This window comes from Cryptotermes secundus, unplaced genomic scaffold (assembly GCF_002891405.2).
Source record: "Cryptotermes secundus unplaced genomic scaffold, Csec_1.0 scaffold6, whole genome shotgun sequence".
Lineage (NCBI taxonomy): Eukaryota > Metazoa > Arthropoda > Insecta > Blattodea > Kalotermitidae > Cryptotermes > Cryptotermes secundus.
In genome coordinates, this window is record NW_019725001.1 from 1868475 (window position 1) to 1891189 (window position 22715).

The 22715-nt window shown below is 37.6% G+C and overlaps 1 protein-coding gene across 3 annotated transcripts in view; it reads right to left on the reverse strand.

Annotated features, from left to right (window-relative positions):
* Positions 1–17577, reverse strand: part of LOC111863133 (zinc finger and SCAN domain-containing protein 2) — a 56240-nt gene extending 38663 nt beyond the window's left edge. Inside the window, exons 1-7 of one of the 3 annotated variants that reach the window (XM_023849170.2) lie at positions 17397–17577; positions 16421–16549; positions 10743–10881; positions 9622–9850; positions 5361–5500; positions 2431–2602; positions 2232–2338 (exon numbers count right to left, since the gene is read on the reverse strand). In XM_023849170.2, the coding sequence (XP_023704938.1) occupies positions 2232–2338; positions 2431–2602; positions 5361–5500; positions 9622–9850; positions 10743–10881; positions 16421–16549; positions 17397–17531 (1051 nt within the window). In that variant the 5' untranslated portion in view covers positions 17532–17577. The other 2 variants (XM_023849172.2, XM_023849171.2) reach the window with 2 other exon arrangements.
* Positions 17578–22715: the final 5138 nt, after the last annotated feature.

Below are 22715 nucleotides of genomic sequence, written 5' to 3' on the forward strand. Positions count from 1 at the left end.
GCAGCAAACATTCACGCGGTTTTCTCTTTGGTCATCTCCGAGCAAGCGAGGAACAAATTTTGCAGACACCCTTCTCATGTGCAAACCTTCGGTTAAAATTCACTAGACCGTGCTCCATGAGATGTTCATTTCCTCAGAAAGTTGGTCAATGGTCTTTCGACGATCTTCATCAAGCAAAATTTCATGCACTCTTTGTTCCTTCTGGTCGGCCATCTCACTAATCGCCAAAGGGTTGAAACAGGAACGCACACAACAGAGCACCACAGACAAACCACTTAACTCAGACTGACGCCAGCTCACTAACAGTCGCGGGAGACCCCCAGCTAGCACCACCTAGCAGCACAACTCGTAACTAAAAAGCGTGCGCGTGCAACAGGTCGGTTCCGGTTATTTTTGGGTCCCCCTTCGTATGTTATAGGGACAGCTTTACCTTTTTATGACATGTATACAATGCATAAAGATTTGTGCCCCTAGCACATGCACCATTACTTTCCTGAAGGTACTACCTACACAGTTTTATTTAAAGAGATGGTCTCCATAAATTACTGAATTTCACTCAAAATCACTGGAGATGTTTTTGGAAAATCACCATTTTGTCTTGGGGGGGAGGGTATTTGGCCGTTATAGTTGGAGTTAGAACCATCATACATAGCGCACTCAAAACACCAGCATTTCATATTCAGATGGGGTGAAAACATGTAAGTACTTATTCTTTCAACATGACAATACCTTCTCATACATGTCATCATATTCAGGGGGGAGGGGGGGTTAATGTATAAAGCTGTCAAAATCTTGAAAGTCATTTCTCTCACCATCACAATACGTGCTCACACACTGTACAAGAGAAAGTACAAGCAGGTTAACAATTGAATGGGCTTGACTGGAGTATGTAAGAGCATCCAGAAGAATGTGCAGAATCCTCAGAAATAATCTATATAATTGAAAAACCTCCCTCAAGTAACTCTAAAATCAATCCAGAATCATTAAGTTCTAGAATCCATTAGAACACAAAAGTATTATCAAAGGGGACATTCATGAAGCTAATGGTACATTAGATTATTATGTCAGTTTTGGATACTTCCAAAGATTGGAATGGCATCTATACATCAAAGTCAACATACACCTCATGATTGTTACAGGTATGGTTATTATGACCAAACATGAAGAATACAAACTGATATGGAGTTTCTATCCTGATTAGATTTATCAAGGAAGCTGGCTATAAAGCCAAACAAATGCTATTAATCTAGCACACATCCATAACACAACAATCATTCTTAGAAGCTGCTTTGTTTTCTTTTGGTGTCATGATCACAACTTCTGTTAGGCACCAAATGCCAGCAGTATATTTACTTGGTCCTCACTAAATGTAATGAAAATACTTAATTATGGCACATTACAAGTTCCTGGTTCTAAAATATGGTATATTATCAAAAGAGGGAAAATAAATTATAAATGTAAATGCTGATGCCATATTTCAGATGACATAAAATCAAAATTGTGATCATTACAATTACAGGATGTTGGCAGAAATTAACAAGTATAACTTAAAAAATGTTTTTTTCACATGACACTGAAATCATTCATTGAGAACCCTTACAAACACTGAAGTCAAAGTCATGCTCATGCTTCACATTCAGCAGATCCCATGTTCAAATCCTGGCCTACAGGTGACCTCTCCCAATGAACTTTCTATGGATTTCCTCAAGCCTTCCAGGCAAATGTTAAATTAAGCCACAACTTCGTTTCAAGTCCTTTCCAGTTCATTATTCATTAATCACTCTACTATTTGATGCTATGCAGTTTGAACTACTGACATCATCACTACATATAACATAAATAAATAAAATGAAATAAAATTTAATGGGTCAATTGTAATGCCTTAAGATGCTAAAATGTGTAACAAGTGCTAAATATCCATGGGTATTCAGGTCAAAGTTACTGGACAGTGATTGAGGCTAGCTCTTTCTAACGGACCCAACTGAATAGGTATTTTCCTTCACCTGAGGACGGAAACAGATCCAGTTTCCCAAACGTCGTGTTTTTATTTGTTATCTTAAAAACCAGGACGACGGATAAAGTCCAAAAACCCAACATATCAGTCTGATTTCTTATATTTGCACAAGAAGCCACAACTTCAAACACACCAACTTCTGTGGAATGCATACTCAGTAATAAGACAGTAGTACCTATTGATGTGCAAAGATAACTTCTAGAGCACTCTGACTCACCCTCTCCAGTATGCCCTGTTGTCTTCTGATGTAGATCAAAATTGTCTTTGTTGGAAAATCTCTTGTTGCACGTATTACATTCAAATTTAACTCCTTTGTGATAGCTCCTAGGAAAAAAAATTGAAAATATTTACAGATATAAAACTCACAAGAATAATGACCATATAACAAGAATAATGAACAAACAGATTTTACGTACTTATGTACAATATATCTCCCCTTATGCTGGAAACCCCGACCACATATTTCACACTGAAAACGAATCCTTCTTCTCTTGCCTCGAGGTCTACCTCTTCCACGGCCTCGATTAACAATTACAAGTTCTCCAAGGTCTTGTCCTTCTTGTGTTTCCAGGTGACCAATAATCTCTGCTGCAATAGGTATAATTTTGATTCAACTGCTAGTGAGTAAGGAACAACAGAACTACTGTACATGAAGCAGACTGGCTTCTTCAAGTGCTTAAACTAGATCACACACTGACTTCAAAAACAGTTACACAACAGCATGATCATACATCTGTTCTGTGTTTAAAGTGGACATGTATAAAAATCTTTCTTGTTTATTTGAAAATGAGAATGAAACATTCAAGCAGTCTTCTTTTATCATGTACCTTTAGAAAATTAAAAATGTATCTGGCCTACTAGATATTTTCTGAAATCTCTAAATACAAAACTTTCTCTTAAAATAATTCCACTCAATTCACTCGACATAAGCAAGTGTGTTGGCTCTTTGAATCTGAGATTGATGCTTTTCTTATGAATATCACAATATATAAGTTAGTAGGTAAAAACTTCAAAGAAGAAATAACAGATTAAGAAATCAATAGTTTATGCACACATTAAAAATACAGATTGAAAGACTAAAACCACACCAAAAAATTCTACCACAATAGTGTTCACCTAATATGAAGATTTTCAGAGGACCTGTAAAAAAGAAATTTCTTAAAGGGGAACACTTCTTATAAGGGAAATGTAAAAGTAGGTTTTTTTTTTATCCACTGCTGTATTCTGATCCTGAGAAAGTGCTTCATAATATGTCAATTATTAAACACAGAAATGCATATTATCAAGGCAAATTGGAAATATGGTGGCAACATCACAGCTCCTTATTTACTTTAGTGCTGAAGAAAAATTAACAAAACAAGTCATAATGGACCACTTAAAAAAACACATAAAAATTGCTGGTGGCAACAAAACCAGAACTAACAACAAAATTATATATTCTATACAACCAATGTAACCATACTGTCAATTACATTTATCAATAATTTTGCTGTTTCTTGAAATACAGAGTCCACAGTCACTTGTTTTGTAGGTTTCTGTGCCAGTGCTGAAACAAGCTCGTCTATTCCCGAAGTTCTATAACCATATGAACACATGGTCAATTCAGATTTGCTTCCAATTTCTGTAAAATATTACATTATCTCCTGCCAGTCTGTTTCCTCTGTAATGGAACTGCAGCCATATTTCATTTAAATTACTTTACACCACAATGAAAGTAACATCAACAGTTTCTTGTTCCTATTAAGCTTATAAAAGCAAGCACATACATATTAGACCAAGCTCACTGGACAATGAAACAGGAATGCTGTAAATTGAGTGAGAAGAAATGAATGTTCAATTATATGCTTCATGCAGTAAAAGATTAATAACAAAAAACATCGAACCAGAAATGAACAGTCAATAGGTCAGGTGCAAATTATTAAGCAGTCTGCAATCTATCATCAGCTATGGCACAGTTTGACTAGCAAGAAATGAACCCTTTACAACATATTACGATCAAACCTGCACATTGTATGAAATTCATCAGTACTACTGTATAAGCATTAAATGGGAAATTTCTGTATAAAAATCAAAGGAAATTAAAAATTTTGACATTATACTTATAGGAGTTCTAGTGGGACTTCAAAATTCTAACTTCCTACATGGGAAATCTTTGTACCCAGGAACGTCTTATCTGGTAAACTCTTTACTTGGATATCACTTCAGAAGCCATGGCTACCATACACACTGGCATAGGTACAAGTAAGTTTCTGCATATCTTTGACAGTTCTATATTCAATCCACAGAAGAGGACAGGAAACAAAACAGTTATGTTTCTATGTAAGATCTGAGATTTTCACGGCGATGACTATGAAGAAAGCAGTCTTCTGGGATGTGGTACTGTGTAGATATTGTGTTAACCGACGTTTCGGAGGAACGTATCACCTCCATCTTCATGGTAGAAGAAAAAAGTGGAAAATCGGTGAGCAAGGAACCAGCATGAGAAGGTGCTAACAGACTCATGTCAAGTGGAGTAAACCCAGCTGTTATGAGAACAGGAAGAGGAGGGAGAGGGGCACTCGCACACCGGGTGCATACAGTATCCCCTGCAAGTGTGGCAAGGTCTATATTGGGCAGACGGGCTGTTCCATGGACATGAGGTTAAGAGGAGGGAGAGGGGCACTCGCACACCGGGTGCATACAGTATCCCCTGCAAGTGCGGCAAGGACTATATTGGGCAGACGGGCTGTTCCATGGACATGAGGTTGAAGGAGCATCAGCGGCACATCCATCTCGAACTTCCAGACAAGTCAGCTGTGGCTGAACACAGCATCGATTTGGGAAATCACATTCAGCTTCAGAATACCTCCATCCTTGGCACCAAGACCCGTTATATGGATCACATCATTAGGGAAGCCATTGAGATTGAACTCCATCCCAACAATATGAACAGAGAAGGGGGGTTTTGTCTCAGCAAGTCATGGAAGCCTCTCATTTGTTCCCTCAAGAAACCCCCGGGACATGATGCCTGATCCACAGGATACGCAAGTCCATGCCCAACCCGCATAACAGCCCCAAAGCTTCAGAGTTAATACCCTCCAATTAATCTTGCCTTCCCCGCCCCTCTCTTCCTGCTCTTATACAGCTGGGTTTACTCCACTCAACATGAGTCTGTTAGCACCTGCTCATGTTGGTTGCTCGCTAGCAGATTTTCTACTTTTTTCTTCTTCCCTGAAGATGGAGGCGATACATTCCTCCGAAACGTTGGTTAATACAATATCTACACGGCGCTGCATCCCAGAGGATTGCTTTCTTCTCAGTTATGTTCCTGTATGTAACAGATGAACACATATGAAGCAAATTTTACCATCATTTCCATCATGATCCCCAGTAGTTGCTTTTTCTTCTATTTCATCTTCCTCTTCCTCTTCAGGTTCATCTTCATCAATTACTCCCTCTTCTCGGAATATTCTTTCCAATTCCTTTCCTTGCACAGCTTCCCTGAACCTTCCAATACAACATGTAATCATTCAAATAGGATATGAAAATAAAGCAATACAGATGAATAATTAAAAGAACCCCATTTTCATGTACTCACAACTCATACAAAACAATAAAATCACAACTGAAGAGAATAAGGTGAGTTCTTTCACAATCATGGTAAGTCAAGACAACTGATGGCTGTTTTCTGATAACTGGTTCACTTTCAACAGTAACTGAAGTGACCATGAAAACTATGCAAAACATAAACTAAGAAAAACTCTTCAACTATATTCACTATAAAAAACTTCAATCGTGACAACCCATCTCTGGGTCAAAAGCCAAACCTAAGAGTCAGTGTGCAAACCATAATACTGCGACAAACGGTAAACCTCAAACTGAATAGAATTGGACACTAATTCAAGAAGGAAAAAACCAAGAGCAACACTATAAAGTTTATATTTACCCTTTACTTTTAAGGCACTTGAATGTAAAAGGGGTGGACCTTCTCGGCCCTTGCACCACAACCTACAGTGATCTATTGTGCTTTTCAAGGCACTTACATAGCAGTGTATTCATTTAGTGGAACCTTCAGCTGTCTTTTTTCTTGCATATGCAGTTTTGAGACCATGACCATACCACAATGGCAATGAAGATTCAAGTTTCATAAGAAAGAAATTCTTTTACAGCCAGTAATTGCTAAAGGAAATCCCACACCACAGGATCAATTCACCAGTTAGCTGTACAATGAACTCTTAAACTATCTCTTGTAACGGAAGGAAAAAGTAGCATGGGTAATTAAAAGCAACAGATAAAACCAAAATTCTCGAAATACTGACTATCCATATGACACTCAACCCTGAAAGGCACTTAGGTATTGTTAAATTCTGGAATTTTCATGGTGGTGGTTATTACGGATGTGGTCTTCCAGATTGTGGCACCGTGTGGCTCTGTAGGCAAGATGCAGACATTTCAGAGGAACTTACTACCTCCATTTTCAGGGATGAAGGGTGTAGGTTCAAAAATAGGCTTGGTTATACAGAAAAGTTAAAAGAGAGGTAGTCACAGAACCCAAAGAAAGCTAGAAAAGAAAGCAACCTGATACGAGACAATAGCAAGGAATGGGCAAAATACTGTCCTTGTAAGGGGCACAATGGTTTACTTAGAGGTGAGAAATGAAAATAGCGAGACAAAAGGGACCACTATCTTAAACATTTCATTATTACCTACTGGATAGCTACTTCTCATGAACAATAAGACAGATATCGTTACAACAGGAAAAAGCAACCTTTGTTCATTGATAATGAGTGGTGCTCTAAATGATCCCCAATTCAAACTCTGCAGAGATTCTGCAATTGTAACATAATGCAATAATCTGCATAATTGCACAATCTGCAATATACACAAACACCAAGTCAAGAAAATTTATCCTCAGTGGAGTTCATGTTCAATAGGGTTATAATTCTGCAGCAGGACTTCTGAAAGGAGAACAGGTATGTTTGTGGCCATACAGCAACACATGTCCCCTGTATTCTCAGAGCTGGAAACAAAGGCCCTCAGTCCCAGCAGTGTTTGTCTCTTTAATCCCCAAAGAAAGACATCACAAGGATTAATGGCCATGCTATGGGACCCAGATCCTCCCACTTGAATCAAAATCAGGATACTGACCAAAAGCCATGCTTGAACCAAAGGAGTCACAAGGAAGTCCAAGATAATGTATCCTGTGTGTGGTGTGATGTCATTCTGCATAAACCATTTCGTGTTTATCAGCAAACCACTTGCAACAATTTTATCCAATGAACCCTGACAGCATCAGTGTTCTGGGCAATATACAGATTTGCAGCATAACATTCTCCTTCAGAACCAAACAATCCTGCTGAAACTGCTGAGTAAGGCAAAAGATAATTTTCTGAAGAGCCTACCATGTCCCAGAATGAGCATAAAAAACTGTGTTGCAACTAGAATCTTTGCTGCAACCCCCCNCCCTCAAACAGTTTCCACTGACTGGTTGAGTCCATCTCCCAGTTTGCCATCTCTGTATGACACTATACACCCTCTTGGTAGCATCACAGTAACCACATGTCTCCTCTTACCGGAAGCTCCACGAAGTACACCATTCACCTGCCTGATTCTGATTTTCTCTATAACTGGCCACTTCGAAGTAAAAAAATTTGGGGTATCATTTCATGCATCACCCTTTAGTAAGCTGGTGCAGACACCAGTAAGTAATAGAACAGAAAGTTGCAAGAGAGCAAGATAATGGAAAGTCTACTGCAAATTGCTGCACAGCATCACTGATACACATTACTGAAACAGTTGCAATGAGCAATACTTAAATCTAAATCAATAATTAAGAATTTGATTTGTTTCATTCTGGTCCATCACACTAACAATTACAAAGACAAAACAACTCTGTGCAGTGTGACTATTTAAGTTTTACTATTTGAAAACTTAGCAACATTACATGTTTCGATCCTTACGGATCATCTTCAGAGGGGACATCGACACTTATTTGGGAACTACTATCACAATAGGTGTTCTGAGTGCTAAATTACATACATACACACACACACACACATACAATGCGGGGAATGCACAATACTCATATACGAGGTGTGTTCAGGAAATAACGGGAATTTTAAAATTTCGCGGGTTTGGAGAGTCCAATTGTCAAAATTTTTTTTTTATTATGTTGGTATACATGCCCCTGAAGTACAATAAAATTTTCAGCTGTATTCATTGCTTACTTTGTCTGTGGCAGCCGCTAAGGTTAGACGTGTTTTTATGAGCTTGGCGATTTTCGTTTGTTAAAAGAAATGGATCAAAGAATTTGTATCAAATTTTGCGTAAAAAATGAAATAAAGTGTTACAAAGTGTGTGAAATGTTAACAAAGGCCTATGGTGAGTCTGTTATGAGTAAAACAAGAGTTTACGAGTGGTATAAGCGTTTCCAAGATGGCCGTGAAGACGTTGCAGATGACGAGCGCCCCGGACGCCCCAGCACATCAACAACCGATGAAAACGTGGAAAAAGTGAAAGCAATGATTATGAATGATCGCCGAATCACAATCAGAGAAGTCGCTGATGATGTTGGCATATCGATTGGCTCATGCCATGAAATTTTTTCGAATGTTTTGGGTATGAAACGCGTGGCACCTGCTCACACTTCGTTGCTTGTTCGTGAATTCTTGGCCAAAAACAATACTGTAACGATGCCCCAGCCTCCATATTCGCCAGACATGGCTCCGTGTGACTTTTTCCTATTTCCAAAAATAAAGAGAACCTTAAAGGGCCGTCGTTTTACAAGCATAGATGACATTAAAAGCGCATCGCTGAAAGAGCTAAAGGCTATCCCAAAAATCGAGTTTGAGAAGTGTTTCGATGATTGGAAGAAGCGCTGGCGTAAGTGCATAATATCGAATGGGGACTATTTTGAAGGCGACAACATTAATGTAGACGAATGAATAAATATTTTTTCCAAAATACGGAAATTCCCGTCATTTTTTGAACACACCTCGTACACAAAATCAAATTGTTTTTTCTTCTTACAATCACAGCAGCTTTCCTGGTTAAAGCTCTTAAAACTTTGTTGTTTAAGTTAAAATTTATAAACCAAGTAGGTTTGTGTCACAGCACACCACGAACAAACACAGGACAATACTAAGAATCTCCTTCTCAAGATAGACAGGCAGCAAAAGTTCAGCCCCCTTCAAGAAAGACAATAGGAGAAGTGACATGAACCTACTTGGTTTATAAATTTTAACTTAAACAACAAAGTTTTAAAAACTTTAAAAACTTTAACCAGGAAAGCTGCTGTGATTGTGAGAAAAAAAAATTGATTTTGTGCATATTGTGTGTGTACGTAATTTAGCACTCAGAACACCTATTGTGATAGCAGTTTCCAAATAAGTGTTGATGTTCCCTCTGAAGATGATCCGTAAGGATCAAAACATGTAATGGTGCTAAGTTTTCAAATAGTAAAACTTAAATAGTCACACTGCACAGAGTTGTTTTGTCTTTGCAATAATTAAGAGGTTCTAAAACTTCTACAATTAATACACAAAATGGATATTCTGCACCCACACAATTAAGAGTTATTAAAATATATCAGATATGAGCAATTCATAAATTTCCTGTCAGTCTCATACCTCTGTGGCACTTTCCTTTTCCTACGCCGTCTACCATCAGCATCTTCTTCCATCTCTTCAGGATCTTGGGAAGCTTCTGGTGACTCTGATTCCTTCTCTACTTCTTTCTCTTCAGTGGATTCTACTTGTCTTTTTGGAGGACGTCCTCGTTTACGACGTGGCCTCTCCAAACCCTCCATCTTCAGTGCCATCTCATGGTCAGCAGGAAACAGTGTACCATCAGCCAGAACTGTTTCAATACATTGGAAAGTATTTATTACACATGCAGAAATATTAGTTTTTTTTATGAAATCAAGAAAAATATTTTGAGCTCCATATAAATGCTGCTTTTGAGTATTAAAAATTAGCATTTTCTGATAATTGCTTTCACCCAGTAGAACAGAAACTATCCAATCAATCAGAATCATAATGGCTGACAATCTCCCTCTCTTTCTGTCTCTGACCATAGTGGGGGGGGGGAACATGGCGCTGATATTGAGGCTTTTATATGCAATAATTCACGAAAAATTTTCACTGAAAAAGGATCAAAAAGTGGCAAGTATTATGAACTGCAAATACAGTAAAACAAAATTGGTCTAGGGGTGAAAATTCTCATTCTTGTTTCAGTACTCAGTACATTTCCAAATTATCTCATTCTTTTCTTCAACTGAAAAAGTCAGTCTCACACATGTTTATAGGAGGGTTCATAAATGATAGTGGGACAGCTGACATCCCTTTGCAAACACTATGCAGCACTGACAGACTTGCTCTACTCAGAAATGCATCCTTCTAACCATGATAAAGATAGTATTATACACCTGACTAATGCTAAAGAATTATTATAAACATTTTCAACACAGCATGAATTATTTCTGAACTTATTCTATGAAAATAAAAGTCCCATCACTCTCATCTCTGGTACTTACCCTCTAAGTTCCTCCTCTGTCTTGTCCTATTGAGAATACAAAAATTCAGTTGAACTGAAAATAGCAGCTCATATCATTAATAACCATGAGTTATGCAGAGACCACAGATAATACAACTACCTCCACCTGACTGTCACCCATTATGTTATGTTAACTACTACTGTGATCCCTTCATGTTATGTGAACTACTAAGTGCATCAACAGTAAAGATCATACTCTGTATCACAATCCGGTTTTCTGCATCAGCTTCTGCTTCTGAGGTTGGAACATCCTGAGCAGAAGAAATTAAGAGAGACTCAACACCCTCTTTTTCAGCCCGAAGGCGCTCTCTTTCTGCCTTTCTCTGCTGTTCTATCTACAAAAAAAGACCTTATTACTTACTTTCACTAAATAAAGAAAAAACATGCCTAAGGAAATTTTTTAAATTTAGATAGCTAAGACTGCACCCTCCACCAACTGTGATCAAACCAAGTAGGATAAAATGGGACATGTAGCACACATGGGAGATGAGAAATACATTCTTGAGGGGAAGAGACCACTTGGCAGAGAGGCCAATATTAAAAGAGGCATTACATATACTGTCACAAGTTAGTGACTAGACATGTGATTTGGATTGGTAACTGGATTTACTGAACACCTGTAACTACGATATAAGCAGAAGCTTCACTGAGTTAGATACTCCAAAGATCACAGCACACATAAAGTCTTCTGTCTCCTTTAGTTATTGCCTGGTAACAGCTCTTAAATGTAGAAATGTTTCAGTTTCTATGCTCACATTGTTGCTGGATGGCTACTGTCTCATGACTTAACACATAACCTCCTAGCCATGACTAACAATTGGTTTTGGTCTGTTACATGGCCTTGGCATGGACCACACAGAAAACATCGCATTGTCCGACAATGGCACAACAGTTCCTCTATTGTTGCATATGCATTCCTTGCTGCAGACAGATTTACCATGCCACTATATAACAATGGCCGCCTCTTCTGGCTCCACTATTCCAGCCTTCAGCCTTCATGTCACAATACAATGACCTGATGCTGGCACATTTTTTTAATTTCATTCATTTTTACCTTCATCACAAACAAAATCTGTGGGGAACTGCATGCCACTTCTGTTCACCCAACACTTACAGTTCTTAGCTGAATTCATATTCATGGTATTATGAAGATTATTTGTAACTGTCCACTAAAAAAGGTAAAGTTATCCCTGTAACAGACTGTGTAGGTCCATAGGGTTGTGAGATGTTGAGGTTACCATATTATCCAGACAATCAGCTCACAGATGGCGGCAAGGTTGTCAGCCTTACGCACCCGCCACCCTTTACCTGCCAGGAAAATTTCTGATACTCATTTCTGTTAGAGGCTGAGTAGACCCCAGGGCCATAGTGCAGGTGGAAGGATTAGGCCATCTGAAAAAGTCCACTTCATCTGGACTTGAACCTGCGACCTTCCGGCCTGTACCACAGTGCCTCAACCAACTACGCTTTCTGCGTAACTGTCCATTACAAGAAATAATCTATCCTTACTGTCCTGACCTTCCTAACTTTCCACTCTATTCAAGCAACACCTCTCCAGCCACACTTAAAACATGCATATATTGTCAATTTCCCTGTTTGTTATAGTAAATAAGGAATTATTCACATTCAACTCACAAATGCATAATTGTAGTATCAGATTTATCTGTGATCTGCATTATCTGCAAACTAGTCTAACACAATTCCAAAAAGGAATATGTTACAAGGGGGTAAAGATCTTTTTAATCATTTGCCACCACAAATCAAATCTATGTCTAATGACTTGAAAAAATTTAAAGTAAGTTGACAACATTTTTATTGCAAAACTCTTTTTACACATGTGATGAATTCTTTAGTAACAAATTTGCCTAGAAATAAGGATAATAACATAAACAATTTTAATATTGCATAATTTTACGTATAGTGATGTAAGACTGTTTTTTTTATTATAAACTGTACATATATATTCATATTTGTATTGTAGTATATTAGCTATGTGACTGGTTCTATATCTATGTATATGGATTTATGGAATATACAATAAATGAATGAATGAATGAATGAATGAATGAATGGTCTCAAGACACTGACACCTCCCACACAAAAAGTAACCAGAAATTCAAACTGAACCACCAATGCACCTATTTAAAAAACAAATTTACAGAATAACTTAACGTAGTACTGCATACAAACTTCCACTTATCTCCCACACTCCACTGTTATAATGGTTAAACTACTGCTCACCTAAGATCAAAATCAAATGCCAATTTCCATATGACACAGACTTTTACACAAACTAACATACACAAAATGAAAGAAACATGATGCAACACAAATTTGTCTTATCCACATATGAATATCATACATTTTAGAAACTCAGTCTCTTCAAGTCATTATTCAGAAATTGACTCCTCTGATACAAAATCCTTGATTCTAAGTCACCTATTTCCACATACACCTACAACTAGAATAACTAATGCATACACTTCTAGTTACTAGTTCAGAAATGTAACTGAACTCATGCAAAATTCAATCATGATGTTTCATTAGTGTAACTCACACAGACAAAAGTGTATCAAGAGAATGATATCCACCTATATTTCAGTTTTTATATCATGAACCATGCTCACTTCCTTACGCTCATGAAGTGCTATGATAATCCACTTCCATTCTTCTCACAAAACAAGAAACACACACACACACACACTCTTTACCAACTATGCCTATATTCTGAAGGTGTGAAAAATATTCACCTTCTCCACATCACACAATTTATACATAAAAATATCTATCATTATTAGGGCCCGGATTTCTATGACATGTCATATTTTTTTCCTACGGTTTATTCCTATTTTTAAATGTAATTATGCATGTTTCCAGTCATTCTTATTGAAATTGTGTCGTTTTTATTGTGCATATAAATGCATATTTTAGAGTTTTATTGGTTTTACAGCATACTTTGGCATAATTTTGAAATAAGGTCATATTTTTGTCATTTTAGAAACAATTCTTTGATATAATGTAAAATTTCGGCTCCATAATGTTTAGTATTACAAAATAAATTTCAGGCTGGACTGTTGCTTCAATGTGGAATAGAGTTCAAGTACATGAAGTTCGTATTAAAAACCATATTTTTGACTGGACTGTACTTGCAGTTACAAAGGCGAAAATTTGTGAAATGCAGCATTTATGACCTGGCAAGCCGGCCTTTCCCAGTCGAGGCAGGAGGGAGGCAAGTGTAACGGGTATTCTCCTATTGTACTCCGTCTTACTATAAGGTATATACATCCCATTCTTTCTTGGAGGGCTTAGAAGTATTCTATTTATATATGTGGAGGGCGTTATAAGACTTCAGTTTGACTTTACAATGCCTAAAGTGAGTACATGTAGATAAAGGAGCGCAAAGTTGTGTAGTTTTGTACAGGAGTTTGGTGAAAAAGTGTTTAGTACCGATGGCAAGATATGTCATTGTAAGTTGTGGGGCGTGAAAGTTATGGCAGAAAAGCGATTTACTGTGCAGCAGCATTGTAAAACTTTTAAACATGGTAAATGTTTAAGCAGATTATCTACAAAGGATAGCAGACAAAGTTTGTTTTTAAAAACAGTTCCACTAATTATTCTTCTTCTTCTTCTCCTTCACCTTCTTCAACGAACAATGGGTCGGAATTTTCGAAGGATTTGTGTCAGTGGATGGTATCTTCGAATATTCCATTAGAGAAATTGCATAATCAGCACTTCAGACAATTTTTGGAGACATACACTAGTCATCCTATCCCAAGTGAATCGACGTTAAGAAAGAATTATCTCTCTACATGTTATGAAGATATGTTAAATAAGATTCGAACATCTGTTGCTGACAACAAGATATGGGTTTCCTTGGACGAGACTTCTGACGTAGATGGGCGGTATATTGCGAATGTTATAGTTGGGACCCTGAAACAAGATCAACCTGGAGAGAGATTTCTTCTTGACTGTGAAGTTCTCGAAAGAGAAAATCATTCAACTATAGCTGTCCTATTTGATAATTCCATGACGTTGTTGTGGCCAAATGGAATACAGCGAAATAATGTCCTTCTCCTAGTAACAGATGCCGCTCCATACATGAAGAAGGCTGCCAAAGGACTTCGAATCCTCTACCCGAAAATGGTCCATATTACTTGCCTCGCTCATGCATTGCACAGAGTGGCTGAAGAAGCTCGAGGACATTTTCCTGATGTAGATAGGCTAGATTCAAGTGGAAAGAAAATATTCATCAAGGCTCCTCTTCGAAGGCAGAAATTTAAACAAGAAGCTCCTCTACTGCCACTTCCTCCACAGCCTGTCGTCACACGGTGGGGTACATGGTTGGATGCTGTGGCATATTATTGTGAAAATTACACAGCCATTGAGAAAATGTTTAATGGCTTTGACAGCAGTGAGTCAACATCAATTAAAGCTGTCAAGGACTTATTCTCTACCACTCTAGCACAAAATCTGGCATACATAAAGTCAAACTTCTGTTCAATTTCAGGTGCAATAACTCGCCTGGAATTTGTAGGGACTGAACTCTGTGACGCGTTGGACACTGTAAAGAGCATTGAGAATGAACTAAACCGAACTCGTGGTGAAATAAGTGACAGGATTAAAACCAAAATAGAAAGTGTTCTTCATCGGAATGCTGGTTATTCAACATTATGCAAGATTGCAGATATACTTTCCGGTAAACTAGCAACATTCGAAGATGATACAGAACTGTCACCAAACGACTTGACATTCTTCAAATATGCTCCTGTCACATCATGTGATGTGGAACGAAGTTTTTCCAAATACAAAACTATCCTTAGTGATAATCGGCGATCTTTCAAATTTGAAAATTTGAAAATGCATGTAGTTATAAATTGCAATTGTAACAGTGAAAATTGAGACGTGAATAACTCAGTGAAAACTGAGACATGAATAGCTTGTGTTCTTTTAAATGGTGTTTTTAGATAACAGAGTTAAGTTAGTGTTCATACCATGTGCACCAGTGTTTTTCTAAAATATGAACGCAAATATCAGTATTAAAAAGAAAACAATGAATGGTTTAATCCAGTACGAAATGTCGAAATTCCATCAGTTTTCTTTCCTTCATAGACATAATAGGGCTAATTTGGTAAGTAGGACCTACTATCATATATTCATCATCTTTATTCTTAAACTCTAGTAAAAGTTGTGATTAAAATTGTGAAATTTTATGTCCCATTTAATATTTAAGGTCATATTTTACACTTTTTTAGGTCATATTTGACATAATTTTGGGTCATAAGTGCATGCATATATTTATAGTTTTTAGGTCATAAAAATCCGGGCCCTAATCATTATCATACTTCCTCTGTTAATATAAAAAGCACAAGAGTGTATCCATTTTGTCATTATAATAGATTTTCCAACCTCTAATCATTAAATAACATTGATCATCAAGTCACTAATTTATATTCCACTCAAGCTGCAACTGGAGAAACAGACTGAAAAAGGTTATGTATGCAAATCAAGGCAGGATGTGTATATAATGGATCTATCACTTATATAAAGTTACAAAATATGTTGATTTGTTACTCCAACCCACATTAAAGAATTTATTAGTATTTTTATGTCATGATTTGTCTTGTACTATGGTGATGATACACAAATACATATTTAATTTAAAACTGAGATTCATCCTAGCCTATTTCAAAGTACTATAGTACTACTGAGTGATCGGCTTTGACAAAATGAGAAAAACCAAATAACATCAGTTCAGATGATCTCCAACTGAGACACAAGCTGAGGATCTATGAATACAAGTTGAATACACTGTGTGTTACGTTTTCCTTAGTAATCTGTTTTCATAATATAGCCTTTTACCCTTGTATCACATACCTGATTTTTCCACATCTCTCTAATTTTCTTCTGACCCTCCACCAATAGGTCAAAAAACTGAACAGTTGCTTGCAACTGTATGTTGCAACCAGGGCATATAGTTCGAGGAAGCTTACCATCATCTTGGATCTAAAACATATATATGATATCGAAGCACATACACTAACATAAGCATAGGTTGTTTCATGACATTATGGTTATCATATTAACCCTGCATGATCAAAGCACTAACATTATCAGTCTTAATCAACAGTGGAAATATCTTGGTAATACTGTAACGACATAGTTATACACCTTTTGCTCAACGATATTTTGTTATAATTATGCTAATTACAAACAGCTTTAGTTTTATGAAGTTAAAACAAACACATCTTCTTGTACTTTATTTGAATATATATTTTTCCCATACCTATATATTTGGTGACAGGTTATGTTTACTTTCACTTGCATTTTCTGTATCGTTTTGCTTTAAATTTTCTTATTAACTTGAAACTTATACATAGAGAACTTCAAAACATACTAACAAAAAACCAGACATATTTTGTTCAAACTCATGTGATTTACTGTTCATCATACAATCTGTGGTCGCAACAGGTTGAATACTCATTCTGTCCGCCGGTGTATACAATATCAGACTTGTAGTTTTAAGTTAAACCTTCCATCCAAAAATATTAACAAGCTATTAGCCTTACCCACTAACTTATCAAGAACGACCTTCAAGTTGATAACCTAATTGAAATATCAAATCACAATTGTTAAGAGCGAATGGTCTGTGAGTCTTATGGCAGTATTTGCAAGCATGTCCTCATACAATACGCCTCAATATTATCCATTTGACTAAATTTGGGACACATAACTGAGTCATGTAGTGAACGAACACGCAATTCGTGCAACTATAATCAGTGCACCCTCCATTTTGATAGAAAGTAGGAAGTCAAGTTGCCTTCTCATACGAATATTCAAACAGCATATTTACCTTAAACGGGAGGTAGCGATTCACTAGGCCACTTAAATCAGTCTCCGAATCATCAACCGAATACAATAAAACTCCACTAGGGTTTTCTTCTGCACACAATCTGCAATAAGTTGAGTTATAAAGATGTACTTCCATAATGGCGGTAAAAGTAGACAAGATTATCCCACTGAAGTATCTCCCAATTCCCAATAGAAATGTATTTTACTCCTCAATATGGCCACCAGGAAAACTTTTATAACAGTAAATCTTATTGGTTTGTGCGCGAAATTTGAATACGTCATCATGCACGACTTTGGAAAGGAAGTATTATAAGACATACAAAAGCATATAGGGTATGACGTCTACACAACAATATTCTGTATCCAAAAGCAAAGCAGACACTGCTAAATCAAAATTTGCTTTTATTATCCTTTTACAGACGCAACAAATTTCGGCCCTTATACCGGGTCATCATCAGGCATACAACTCCAGTATGAGCTGATAATTGCAATACTGGAGCATTGTACGCCTGATGTTGACTGGTGTAAGGGCGGCAACATGTTGCGTCTGTAAAAGCACAATAAAAGCAATTATTGATACAGTAGTGTCTTCTTTGTTTTTGGATACAGAATATTGTTGTGTAGACTTTATGTACTTCTGTATATCTTACTTATGACCAGGGCCCGGATTTTGATGAGCTGAAAATATTTAAAAAATAACGGAAAAAATCCAGAAAAATTACCTAAAATATGACCCAAAAGTGTAATATGCAGGGCCCGGATTTTGATGACCTGAAAATATTAAAAAAAAATGACCCGTAAAATGACCGAAAAATCCAGAAAAATGACCTAAAGGAGAAAAGAAAGAACGCTTCGCTTCCATGTTATTCACATTTCAGAAAACATATGAAGAAAAATTTCCTAAATGGCCAAAAATTACAAGAAATACCCTTAAAAGTCAAAAAATTTACCAAAAAAATTCCCCCCAAATGAAAAAATGTCAAAAAAAATTACCTATAAAATTTACATTTCTGCAACCAGCAGCTCATATCCGAGATTTATATACTTAAGAGCACTGCATAGGATAGAAGGAAAAGAAAGATGACATGTCATCAAAATCCGGGCCCTGCTTATGACACACAACAGGATGAACAAAATTAAGTTGTATTTATAAGGAAGAATAGCATCTGACATGCCAATGAGTTCGTTCTCATGAAGTTTGAATCGGCTGATGCATTTTCGCGAAACTCGGCGTGGTGGTACATGTAAAAGTAAAAAAAGTAAAGCTATCCCTGTACCAGGCCGTGAAGGTCCATAGGGTTGTGAGACGTTGAGGGTCCCACATTATCTAGACAATCGGCTCAGAGACGGCGATAAGGTTGTCAGCCTTACGCGCCGGCCGCGCTTTACTCCCCCCGGGAAATTTATTTAAAAGACCGTGTAGTACATTGAAAATCAACAGATGTGTCCGAGGAATATGTTGCCTTCTGCTGCCTACTTTATGCTCTTCATAGCCAACGCTGTTACTCATTTCTGTTAGAGGCTGAGTCAACCTCAGGGCCACAGTGCAGCTGGAAGGATTAGGCCAATTGAGAAAATCCAATGACCTCATCGGGACTTGAACCTGCGACCTTCCGGCTTGTAGCATTGCACTACGCTACCGCGTGCCCCCACGGTGGTACATGACCTTAACAAAACTGTAAGCTGCCACAAAAAGAAGCTAGGCCTATGTACTGCTAATGATTGTGGGTTCTATCAGCGTTGGCTATGAAGAGTTACATAGTATGCGGAGTAACGGCATGTAGTCCACTGAAAATCAACTGACGTTTCGGAGCAATGTGTCACCCCATTATTCAGGGTGGAAGAATAAGCCAAGCAAGAAACCAGCATGAAGTAGGCAGCAGAAGGCAACATATTCCTCCATCACATCCGTTGATTTTCAATGTACTACACGGTCTTTTTTTTTTCTGTGGTTCTACAGCCCCAATTTGGGCCTAGGCCTACCTCCATGAAACTCTCCGTTTCACTTCGGTTTACTAGATCTTACACATTCGGTAGGACTACTTGGGCGAGTGATCAGCTCGTCGCAAGGCCTCTACCTGTAGACAAACACAGAAAAACGCACACAAACATCCATGCCCTGAGTGGGATTCGAACCCACGATCTCGGCTTCAGAGCGAGCGAAGACAGTACATGCCTTAGACCGCTCGGCTACCGTGACCGGCTACACGGTCTTATATCCCAGAAGATAGAACTCACCACATTATTAAATTTCCCCAATATCAAACATCTCACTGAAATGCCCTTACGAACTTCTGACGTGGAAGTTACTTTAAAACCACCTAATACGGTGTTTTCTTAAATATTGTGCAACATAAATCTTTCACAAATATTGAAATGGTTTAGATAATTTCTCTTTTGTAGAAAAGTCATTGAACTTAAATAGTGATTATGATTAACTTATTATATAATAAAAAAACGGATACTTTTACATTTCTTGTAACAGCTGTTGCTATTTTGATTCATCCCGGCAGCTTGATATTGTATTTTTGGTTCTCACCGCTGTCAGAAAGTTGTGCATTATACAAAGGAAGTAAACAAAGCAACCATGTACTTTTTTTTTCCTTGGCACTACAACCCCAGTGGGCCTAGGCATACCTCCATGAACTTCTCCCTTCATTCGGTTTTTCTAGATCTTACACAGTCGGTAGGACTCCTTGGGCGGGTGAACAGCTCGTCGCAAGGCCTATACCTGTACACAAACACAGAAAAACGCACACACACAAATTAAACATCCATGTCCTGAGTAGGATTCGAACCCACGATCTCGGTTTCCAAGAGAGCGAAGACAGTATATGCCTTAGACCGCTCGGCTACCGTAACCGGTCCGCAACCATGTACTAGCCTTCTGTATTTACTTTGTAATGAGATTAGTCTTCTGGAATGCAACTACCTGTACCTTGGTAGGTCAACAACGACCAGGAGAAACCTGCTGTCGGAATCTTCGGGTTTCCTTCCTTAGAAACTAAACTATGTCGTAAATATAATTCTCCATTCCAAGAACTTCTTTGTATGATAATGTAAGAAGTGTTTTGCATGCAGTAGATGTCGGTATGCGATTTAAGTTTCCATCAGAACTTAAATCTAAGATGATTGGCGGCCCTGAAGATTAACAGATTAAGAGCGCCGTAAGTGTTTTGATTGTAAGAGCTGGCATTCAATTTCGGGCATTTCAGCAGTCGGCAATGTGAATTTGTGTTCATAGACACTGCATCCTTCCGGTCACACCTAGAAATTAAACTCATATTGTAACACGTGCCAAGCTGACTGGAGTTGCCTTCGCCTACGAGCGCACAAAATGCATCCGTTGTAACGAACGCATAAATAACAAATGTGAACGTTACAACATTTTTAGGTTTGTTTATTCATCATAAATTGTCATGGCAAACCAATATTGACCAAGTGATACCCAAACTAAATAAGGCATTCTATGTAATTAGAGTATTAAAACCTCTTTTATCCTTGGAGTGCCTAAAAACTGTTATTTCTCCCTAGTTCATTCAATAATATTTTACGGTATAATATTCTATGGGAGTTCGGCCCATGCAAAAATCATAATTCAAATACAGAAAATAATAATAAGAATTATCAATTCTTGTAATGTGGGCTCGTGCAGTAATTTATTTAAGGAGTTACATATACTGCCACTTCAGTCGCAATATATATTTTCCTTACTTATGTCGGTTGTCAAGGATAGAGATTGCTATATAACAGACTCTGATGCCCACACCCGTAATACCAGATTTAATTATGATTCGCATCTTCCGGTGGTAAACTTAACTATATTTCTGAAAGGTGAATGGTATTCTGGTATCAAACTTTATAACCACCACCCTCCAGAGCTTAAACAATTATCTTATGACATCCCTGGATTTAAAGTGGCGTTTAAGAAGTTTCTTATCACCAGTTCCTTTTACACTGCTGAAGAGTACTACTGCTGGAATAAAGATTGATCCCTCATGTATACGTGTATTTAAATAAACACCGTGGCCTATTGCTAGGATGCAACGGACTATGGAATAAAATACACAGGAAAAAGGTACTATTACTGTTGTGATATAGGTGTGTGGAACCTAGCTTAAGGAGCGCCTCTCATAACGAGTAATTCCTATAACGAGCAAAACAAATGGTAAAAAAATTACTCGCTTAACGAGCGACGTTTCACATAACGAGTGACGAGAGGGAAAGTCTCGGATTGTGCGCTTGCTACATCAGTCTGTGTTTAGCACTCGTTCCTCTCGCGTCTTAGTGTCGCTTGTGATCACACATTTTTCCAAACTTGTGTTCAGATATATTATTTGTGATTTTTTTTGTGCAAAGTTTAATGACCCTTGCAAAAATGTCCCCTAAGAAAAAGCCGCAAAAGACAGCCATAAGAGTATAAAAATAACCGTAGAAATGAAACGTAAAATCATTGAAAACAGAGAACGAGGTGTGAGCGTGGCTGATCTAGCGCACACATACAATCGGTCTACATCAACGATTTGCACTATCCTCAAGAAGGAGGATGAGGTGGTAACAGCAAAGCAACAATCTTCTGGCGCAATAAGAGAAATGCTGAAAGCATGGGAAACTGTTGCATTGACATTGAGAAGCATCACCCTAATAAGGCAGTGGCTATGCATGCTACAAATTTATTTAATGATAATGCTGTGTCGCATTTTCACCGAATTTGGAAGCGTCGGCAAAAACAAATGTCTCTAGACAGCTTTCTGGTAAAAAAGAATTAGATATGTATCATAAATAATAAACTAATTATTTCGATTTTTTTTCTGCAAATCGAATTCGCATTCCAGGTTAGTTCATTCCGCATAAAAGAAAAGATGAAGATGATTCACGCTGCTTAACAATGTGTATATAATTTTCTTTGAATAAACGTTATACATAAAATTTGTTGAGTACTTTTTTCGGCATGGAACGCCTTATCGTATTATCGTATTTTACATTAATTTATATGGGAAAAATTGTTTTGCTTAACGAATGTTTCTCATTACGAGTAAGATTCTGGAACGAATTATGCTCGTTAAGCGAGGCTCCACTGTATTATATATTAAGAAATTCAGATTTTGTAGCCAGAAGAAAGGGTAGCATTCGCCTCTCTTGTTTATTTCTACAACGGACGCATTTTGTGCACTCGTATAGACTCTTTCTTACATCCACCCCGAAACCACAGAAACCACAAACATAGCCCACGAATAACAGGGCGACCAATAGAACCAGTGTTAGCGTCGCAAGAGTTGATCCTCTGCGAACTTTGCGATCCTGTGATCGGTCTGCATAG